The sequence below is a fragment of the Pygocentrus nattereri genome, chromosome 2 (genome assembly GCF_015220715.1).
Source record: "Pygocentrus nattereri isolate fPygNat1 chromosome 2, fPygNat1.pri, whole genome shotgun sequence".
NCBI classification, from domain to species: domain Eukaryota; kingdom Metazoa; phylum Chordata; class Actinopteri; order Characiformes; family Serrasalmidae; genus Pygocentrus; species Pygocentrus nattereri.
The window spans coordinates 54903821-54913820 of NC_051212.1; the positions used below are offsets into that span (position 1 = coordinate 54903821).

General features: G+C 44.0%; 1 protein-coding gene across 2 annotated transcripts in view; it reads right to left on the reverse strand.

Moving 5' to 3' along the window:
- rbm33a (RNA binding motif protein 33a) overlaps positions 1-10000 on the reverse strand; it is a 60515-nt gene that overhangs the window by 40206 nt on the left and 10309 nt on the right. For both annotated transcript variants that reach the window (XM_017683495.2, XM_017683494.2), the window contains exon 6: positions 5271-5402. In XM_017683495.2, the coding sequence (XP_017538984.1) occupies positions 5271-5402 (132 nt within the window). The remainder of the gene's footprint in view (positions 1-5270; positions 5403-10000) is intronic.

The window sequence follows — 10000 nt, forward strand, 5'->3', positions numbered from 1 at the left end:
CCTACGCTTCCTGTAGTGTATTACAGTCTGTCAGAGCGACTGTGTGGATCATATGAACATTATAGAGCTTTATAATGAAACAGTAGAAGCCGTATCGCCCCCTACGCTTCCTGTAGTGTATTACAGTCTGTCAGAGCGACTGTGTGGATCATATGAACATTATAGAGCTTTATAATGAAACAGTAGAAGCCGTATCGCCCCCTACGCTTCCTGTAGTGTATTACAGTCTGTCAGAGCGACTGTGTGGATCATATGAACATTATAGAGCTTTATAATGAAACAGTAGAAGCCGTATCGCCCCCTACGCTTCCTGTAGTGTATTACAGTCTGTCAGAGCGACTGTGTGGATCATATGAACATTATAGAGCTTTATAATGAAACAGTAGAAGCCGTATCGCCCCCTACGCTTCCTGTAGTGTATTACAGTCTGTCAGAGCGACTGTGTGGATCATATGAACATTATAGAGCTTTATAATGAAACAGTAGAAGCCGTATCGCCCCCTACGCTTCCTGTAGTGTATTACAGTCTGTCAGAGCGACTGTGTGGATCATATGAACATTATAGAGCTTTATAATGAAACAGTAGAAGCCGTATCGCCCCCTACGCTTCCTGTAGTGTATTACAGTCTGTCAGAGCGACTGTGTGGATCATATGAACATTATAGAGCTTTATAATGAAACAGTAGAAGCCGTATCGCCCCCTACGCTTCCTGTAGTGTATTACAGTCTGTCAGAGCGACTGTGTGGATCATATGAACATTATAGAGCTTTATAATGAAACAGTAGAAGCCGTATCGCCCCCTACGCTTCCTGTAGTGTATTACAGTCTGTCAGAGCGACTGTGTGGATCATATGAACATTATAGAGCTTTATAATGAAACAGTAGAAGCCGTATCGCCCCCTACGCTTCCTGTAGTGTATTACAGTCTGTCAGAGCGACTGTGTGGATCATATGAACATTATAGAGCTTTTTAAATGAAACAGTAGAAGCCGTATCGCCCCCTACGCTTCCTGTAGTGTATTACAGTCTGTCAGAGCGACTGTGTGGATCATATGAACATTATAGAGCTTTTTAAATGAAGCAGTAGAAGCCGTATCGCCCCCTACGCTTCCTGTAGTGTATTACAGTCTGTCAGAGCGACTGTGTGGATCATATGAACATTATAGAGCTTTTTAAATGAAGCAGTAGAAGCCGTATCGCCCCCTACGCTTCCTGTAGTGTATTACAGTCTGTCAGAGCGACTGTGTGGATCATATGAACATTATAGAGCTTTTTAAATGAAACAGTAGAAGCCGTATCGCCCCCTACGCTTCCTGTAGTGTATTACAGTCTGTCAGAGCGACTGTGTGGATCATATGAACATTATAGAGCTTTATAATGAAACAGTAGAAGCCGTATCGCCCCCTACGCTTCCTGTAGTGTATTACAGTCTGTCAGAGCGACTGTGTGGATCATATGAACATTATAGAGCTTTATAATGAAACAGTAGAAGCCGTATCGCCCCCTACGCTTCCTGTAGTGTATTACAGTCTGTCAGAGCGACTGTGTGGATCATATGAACATTATAGAGCTTTTTAAATGAAACAGTAGAAGCCGTATCGCCCCCTACGCTTCCTGTAGTGTATTACAGTCTGTCAGAGCGACTGGGTGGATCATATGAACATTATAGAGCTTTTTAAATGAAACAGTAGAAGCCGTATCGCCCCCTACGCTTCCTGTAGTGTATTACAGTCTGTCAGAGCGACTGTGTGGATCATATGAACATTATAGAGCTTTTTAAATGAAACAGTAGAAGCCGTATCGCCCCCTACGCTTCCTGTAGTGTATTACAGTCTGTCAGAGCGACTGTGTGGATCATATGAACATTATAGAGCTTTATAATGAAACAGTAGAAGCCGTATCGCCCCCTACGCTTCCTGTAGTGTATTACAGTCTGTCAGAGCGACTGTGTGGATCATATGAACATTATAGAGCTTTTTAAATGAAACAGTAGAAGCCGTATCGCCCCCTACGCTTCCTGTAGTGTATTACAGTCTGTCAGAGCGACTGTGTGGATCATATGAACATTATAGAGCTTTTTAAATGAAACAGTAGAAGCCGTATCGCCCCCTACGCTTCCTGTAGTGTATTACAGTCTGTCAGAGCGACTGTGTGGATCATATGAACATTACAGAGCTTTTTAAATGAAACAGTAGAAGCCGTATCGCCCCCTACGCTTCCTGTAGTGTATTACAGTCTGTCAGAGCGACTGTGTGGATCATATGAACATTATAGAGCTTTATAATGAAACAGTAGAAGCCGTATCGCCCCCTACGCTTCCTGTAGTGTATTACAGTCTGTCAGAGCGACTGTGTGGATCATATGAACATTATAGAGCTTTATAATGAAACAGTAGAAGCCGTATCGCCCCCTACGCTTCCTGTAGTGTATTACAGTCTGTCAGAGCGACTGTGTGGATCATATGAACATTATAGAGCTTTATAATGAAACAGTAGAAGCCGTATCGCCCCCTACGCTTCCTGTAGTGTATTACAGTCTGTCAGAGCGACTGTGTGGATCATATGAACATTATAGAGCTTTATAATGAAACAGTAGAAGCCGTATCGCCCCCTACGCTTCCTGTAGTGTATTACAGTCTGTCAGAGCGACTGTGTGGATCATATGAACATTATAGAGCTTTATAATGAAACAGTAGAAGCCGTATCGCCCCCTACGCTTCCTGTAGTGTATTACAGTCTGTCAGAGCGACTGTGTGGATCATATGAACATTATAGAGCTTTTTAAATGAAACAGTAGAAGCCGTATCGCCCCCTACGCTTCCTGTAGTGTATTACAGTCTGTCAGAGCGACTGTGTGGATCATATGAACATTATAGAGCTTTTTAAATGAAGCAGTAGAAGCCGTATCGCCCCCTACGCTTCCTGTAGTGTATTACAGTCTGTCAGAGCGACTGTGTGGATCATATGAACATTATAGAGCTTTTTAAATGAAGCAGTAGAAGCCGTATCGCCCCCTACGCTTCCTGTAGTGTATTACAGTCTGTCAGAGCGACTGTGTGGATCATATGAACATTATAGAGCTTTTTAAATGAAGCAGTAGAAGCCGTATCGCCCCCTACGCTTCCTGTAGTGTATTACAGTCTGTCAGAGCGACTGTGTGGATCATATGAACATTATAGAGCTTTTTAAATGAAACAGTAGAAGCCGTATCGCCCCCTACGCTTCCTGTAGTGTATTACAGTCTGTCAGAGCGACTGTGTGGATCATATGAACATTATAGAGCTTTATAATGAAACAGTAGAAGCCGTATCGCCCCCTACGCTTCCTGTAGTGTATTACAGTCTGTCAGAGCGACTGTGTGGATCATATGAACATTATAGAGCTTTATAATGAAACAGTAGAAGCCGTATCGCCCCCTACGCTTCCTGTAGTGTATTACAGTCTGTCAGAGCGACTGTGTGGATCATATGAACATTATAGAGCTTTATAATGAAACAGTAGAAGCCGTATCGCCCCCTACGCTTCCTGTAGTGTATTACAGTCTGTCAGAGCGACTGTGTGGATCATATGAACATTATAGAGCTTTTTAAATGAAACAGTAGAAGCCGTATCGCCCCCTACGCTTCCTGTAGTGTATTACAGTCTGTCAGAGCGACTGTGTGGATCATATGAACATTATAGAGCTTTTTAAATGAAACAGTAGAAGCCGTATCGCCCCCTACGCTTCCTGTAGTGTATTACAGTCTGTCAGAGCGACTGTGTGGATCATATGAACATTATAGAGCTTTTTAAATGAAACAGTAGAAGCCGTATCGCCCCCTACGCTTCCTGTAGTGTATTACAGTCTGTCAGAGCGACTGTGTGGATCATATGAACATTATAGAGCTTTATAATGAAACAGTAGAAGCCGTATCGCCCCCTACGCTTCCTGTAGTGTATTACAGTCTGTCAGAGCGACTGTGTGGATCATATGAACATTATAGAGCTTTATAATGAAACAGTAGAAGCCGTATCGCCCCCTACGCTTCCTGTAGTGTATTACAGTCTGTCAGAGCGACTGTGTGGATCATATGAACATTATAGAGCTTTTTAAATGAAACAGTAGAAGCCGTATCGCCCCCTACGCTTCCTGTAGTGTATTACAGTCTGTCAGAGCGACTGTGTGGATCATATGAACGTTATAGAGCTTTATAATGAAACAGTAGAAGCCGTATCGCCCCCTACGCTTCCTGTAGTGTATTACAGTCTGTCAGAGCGACTGTGTGGATCATATGAACATTATAGAGCTTTTTAAATGAAACAGTAGAAGCCGTATCGCCCCCTACGCTTCCTGTAGTGTATTACAGTCTGTCAGAGCGACTGTGTGGATCATATGAACATTACAGAGCTTTTTAAATGAAACAGTAGAAGCCGTATCGCCCCCTACGCTTCCTGTAGTGTATTACAGTCTGTCAGAGCGACTGTGTGGATCATATGAACATTATAGAGCTTTTTAAATGAAACAGTAGAAGCCGTATCGCCCCCTACGCTTCCTGTAGTGTATTACAGTCTGTCAGAGCGACTGTGTGGATCATATGAACATTATAGAGCTTTATAATGAAACAGTAGAAGCCGTATCGCCCCCTACGCTTCCTGTAGTGTATTACAGTCTGTCAGAGCGACTGTGTGGATCATATGAACATTATAGAGCTTTATAATGAAACAGTAGAAGCCGTATCGCCCCCTACGCTTCCTGTAGTGTATTACAGTCTGTCAGAGCGACTGTGTGGATCATATGAACATTATAGAGCTTTATAATGAAACAGTAGAAGCCGTATCGCCCCCTACGCTTCCTGTAGTGTATTACAGTCTGTCAGAGCGACTGTGTGGATCATATGAACATTATAGAGCTTTATAATGAAACAGTAGAAGCCGTATCGCCCCCTACGCTTCCTGTAGTGTATTACAGTCTGTCAGAGCGACTGTGTGGATCATATGAACATTATAGAGCTTTTTAAATGAAACAGTAGAAGCCGTATCGCCCCCTACGCTTCCTGTAGTGTATTACAGTCTGTCAGAGCGACTGCGTGGATCATATGAACATTATAGAGCTTTTTAAATGAAACAGTAGAAGCCGTATCGCCCCCTACGCTTCCTGTTGTGTATTACAGTCTGTCAGAGCGACTGTGTGGATCATATGAACATTATAGAGCTTTTTAAATGAAATCCCTCATCCCTCGTGGTGTTTAGGTGTTTTTAAAGCCGTGTACTTCAGTGAAGTCACGTCTCACCTCCTCTGACTCTGTAACCTGGGAGCCCTCGTGATCCTCCACTTCCTCTGGCTCATCCTCCTCCTCTGCTTCCTGATGGTCGGCCTGCCCTTCCCGTGGCTCTGCGGTGTAATCACCGGAGTAATCATCAACCTGCCGGGAAGCACAAACACGATAACATTTCTTGTAAGTTGCTCTGGAAAAGAGAATCTGCTAAATGCTGTAAATATAAAGCCCGGCTGGCGACATCCTGTATAAACAAAAGACAATGCGTGGCCACACCTTATTAACACGTGGGAACGAGATCCTAATGCATGGTCACGACTTACTAAGATGTGGGAATGAGATCACAGCCAGACATTCGGATTTCATTCCCATGCTTTACTAAGTAGTGGCCACGCATTATTTTCATTTATTCATGACGTCGCCAGGGGGGCTCTGTATGTGAATGCAATAAAGTTTTAAACGTCATGTTTTGTCGTATTCATGTACAAACACATTCTGAATGCCATAAACAGCAATCGTGTGTTTTTAGTTATACTTCAGCGATTCGTCTTTACAGGCAGCCGCCTTTAGTTTCCGGAATCCTGTTATCCGACAGTCATTATGGGCTTAATGGCTTCGTTTTCTCCTAGTTTGTTCATTTCCAGGCCGGTGGACCTTCAGTGCTCTAGACTGGACACGGAGTATGAAATGATGCACTTCACCTCGGACTTGGCTAAGATTGTTGCTTAAAATACGAAAATCAGCAATCTGACAAATTATTGTTTAGTAATTTTGACGGACCTGTGATTCAATTATATGAGGGAGGCAGCTGAGTGTAGTGCATAAATGATCACTATTCGCTAAACAGCCAGTTTCCTTCCTTTCAATGTAGCACCAGTAGCGGTTAAACACGGTTAAACTGAAAGACGTTAAATTAGAGGTGTAATCACACATCAGGAGGTTTTCCATATGTTACAATGTGGTTTATTTCCTGTCTACATAAGAGTTCGAGCTCGTGGCTTAGCGTTCAAACTGTCCGCAACAGAAGTGAATGCAAATTTTAAAATAAATGAATAAAGAAATAAATAGACGTCACGAGAGAGAGAGAGAGAGAGAGAGAGAGAGAAAGAAAGAGAGAGAGAGAAAAAGAGAAAGAGAGAGAAAGAGAGAGAGAAAGAGAGAGAGAGTGAGCGAGAGAGTGGGGGGCGGGGGGGTGAATTAGCATAACAGTGGGGATCCCAGTCACTTCTCTGTGCTCCATTACTATTCCTGCTTCCATTTGAAATTCAATGAGATGTAAATGTTTGACACGATACACAGAAAACAGGAGATAAACACGCAGCGGCTCAGCGATACAATATCACTGACCGCGCCGTCCTTATACGCCAACACAGGCTCTCCTGGCTGTGAACACAGCTCAGTGACGAAGATCACCAGGACCACCAGGACCCCTCACAGAATTCACGCCTTCATACGTCTCAAACTGAGAAACACTCAACACGTCCTGCACAGAGAACACACTTAAACAGAACCGTAATTTTACGCAATTCCAGCACAATTTATACTAATTTGTTTAAAAAAAAAAAAAAAGTACCATAACTTTTGTGCAGCCACACCACTGCAGCGCTACTCGGTCAGAGGTAACGAACAGAACACACCTCATTTAACGTCGTCTAGAATTTAACGTCCAAATTCGTGTTCAGTTCAGGCCTCGATTTCGAGCCACGGTTCAGTTCAGGCCTCGATTTCGAGCCACGGTTCAGTTCAGGCCTCGATTTCGAGCCACGGTTCAGTTCAGGCCTCGATTTCGAGCCACGGTTCAGTTCATCATCATTATATTGCTTTGTTTTATTGGGTTTGGACTGAATAAGAAAAAAACTCCAGGTTTTATTAAACCACCAAACAATTTGGAAAACTAAACTGACCGCTGGCTGCCGTGGTTTCGCTGACGCCAGCACGAGGACGCGCTCCCGCTGAAATGAAAAGTCGCTTGTGGGCTTATTTGCATTTAATCCGTGCGTCTGCAGTCGGTATGTGAGGAAAACAGTATTTGGTCTTTGCAGCGTCGGTGTAGAATGTAAATACCGCACCATTTAAGGTGGACCGGGATAATTCGAAAGGGAAAGGACTTCATCTTCACAACTTTAGCGTTCGACAGTCTCTCGTTGCAGATTTTTATGGGGCAGTTGTGGGCTGGTGGTCAGGCAAGGTCGCCGGTTCGATCCCCAGAGCCGACGGTACGTGTCCTTGAGCAAGACACCTAACCCCCAACTGCTCCCCGGGCGCGGCGGATAGGGCTGCCCACCGCTCCGGGCAAGCGTGCTCACTGCCCCCTAGAGTGTGTCTTCACTAGTGTGTATGTGGTGCTTCACTGCAGGGACGGGTTAAAACGCAGAGCTGAACTTTCCCCGTTTGTGGGACTAATAAGGGTCTCTTAAATTAACGTTCCAGGACATCAACTGCGCTGTTCGTCTCCAAGCGTTCGTCTTAAATCGCTCTCGCCTTTTCGTAGCTGCCAGCCAGGCGAGACTGCGTTGCTCTGCGACCGGCAGTCTGCACAGCAGGTCTCAGTCATGGAGAACCAAGGCTTTCGCGCAATGTTGGACAAACGTCGATAATCGTTTCATAACCGCATCGCAGCCTCCGAGTCGTAATCTCACCGTGAGGGGATTCCCGCCTCTAGTCACCACTATTCCATCTCTAGAAGGAACATTCACAGAGGAACCCAGCAGAGCGTATGGCTCAATGCTCAGCTCCCATCGGCAGCCGCCACATCGCGCTGCCTGTTGAAAAGGACTGGCCACGTTCTCGCGAGTTGCCGCTGTTGGTGTGAACGCAGGGTTGGTTCTCGTCACTTCTGATTACCTGATGATCGTGTGGCCCCAGGAAGATCAACGGTCCCACAGTGGAAACTAATGCGGGTCTAAACGAAGAGAACGTTGTCCGTAGCAGCCGGAGCCTAAAACGAGCGCTCGTACTCGGTCTCGAAAAAACGGCACTGACGTGTTACCGGAACTCCAGGGTCACGTCCCCGGTCACTGCTCCGTTTACAGCCGCGGAATATCCGGTTTGCTGTCGCCGCAACGTAAACGCCGCGGAAAAGTCCCGCACTTTAAAAACACGGTCCTTACAGTTCTCCGTCACGGTCGAGCAGCGAGCGCTCGGACTGTCAACATGAGCCTGGGCGCTGGGGAGAGAACGTACAGCACCGGCTCCGTCCCGCCGCCCCCAAACACACAGACGTGGCGGCTCTTCGCCTGCAGGACAAACAGCTTAATCCCTTAAACTGTTCCACACATTAACTCTCGAGAACCGCAAACACGGAACGCCAGGCCGCAGCTCAGCCGGGTCACCTTGTAAACAGCGATGCGCACTCAGCACTCGGCTGCGTTTATGGGGAACAGCATCATAACCGAACCTCAGGAGGTCACGGCCTCTTAAAAAGGGTTCTTCAAGGGTTCTTTAATGAAGAAAATGGGGCCATTTAGAACCATTACAAAAAAGGGACAGTTTTGCTCTGAAAAGGGTTCTTCTATTGTTATACATCCTTAAATGTGGTTCTTCAAGGGTTCCTTAGTGAAGAAAATCTGAAATCTTTCTGAAAAGGACCAAAAAGGGTTCTTCAAAACTTAAGATCGTTCCTCAAAGGTTCTTCAGGTGCAGAAAATGGTACTATATAGAAGCATGATCACTTAAATAATCATTTGCCTAACTACAAGGTTCTATGCATCATGAAATTGTTCTTCAGATTGATGGAGAAAGTGTTTCATGGTTCTACATAGAACCTTTTTGAAAAGGGTTCTACATAGCACCAATAAGGTTTCGTATATTGTTACACACCTAAAAAAAGTTGGTTCTTTGGTAAAGAAAATAGTTATATAGAGAACCATGAATACACAAAGCGCAATTTGCGTGATTAAAGGGTTCTTTGCATAGTGAAAGGGTTCTTCATATTGGTGGTGACTGTGCTGTACATGGTTCTATATAGAACCTCTGAAAAGAGTTCTACCTAGCACCCAATACGGTTCTTCTATTGTTACAAGCTTGGAATCGTAACAGGTTCTATATAGAACCACGTACAGCACATTCTCCTCAATTCCTTTCATGACGCAAAGAACCTTTTAATCATGTTCATGATTCTACATAGAATAATTTTCTTTACTAAAGAACTTGAAGAACCATCTGCATTGTAACAGAAGAACCACTTTTGTTGCTATATAGAACCCTTTCTAAAAAGGTCCTATACAGAACCATCTATAGCACACTCCATCAATCTGAAGAACCCTTTCACTATGCAAAGAACCCTTTAATCACGCAAATTGTTCTTTGTGTATTCATGGTTCTCTATATAACCATTTTCTTTACCAAAGAACAATTGAAGAACCAACTTTTTTTTAAAGGTGTGTAACAATATAAGAAACCTTTAATGATGCAAAGGGTTCTGTTCGTGTTCATGGTTCTATATAGAACAATTTTCTTTATTAAAAACACTTGAACCAACATATTTAAGAGAGCACAATGTCAAGCTTGTTACACTAGAAGCACTTTTTGGTGCTATATAGTACCCTTTTCAAAAAGGTTCTATAGAGAACCATATACAGCACATTCTCCATCAGTCTGAAAAACCATTCACCATGCAAAGTACTAGTGTTCAAGGCTTTACACAGAACCAATTCCTTTACTGAAGATCCACCCTTCAGTGCGTACACAGAGAATCTATTTGTACATGGTTCTATAGAGAACCAAGATGGGTTCTTCAAACCATA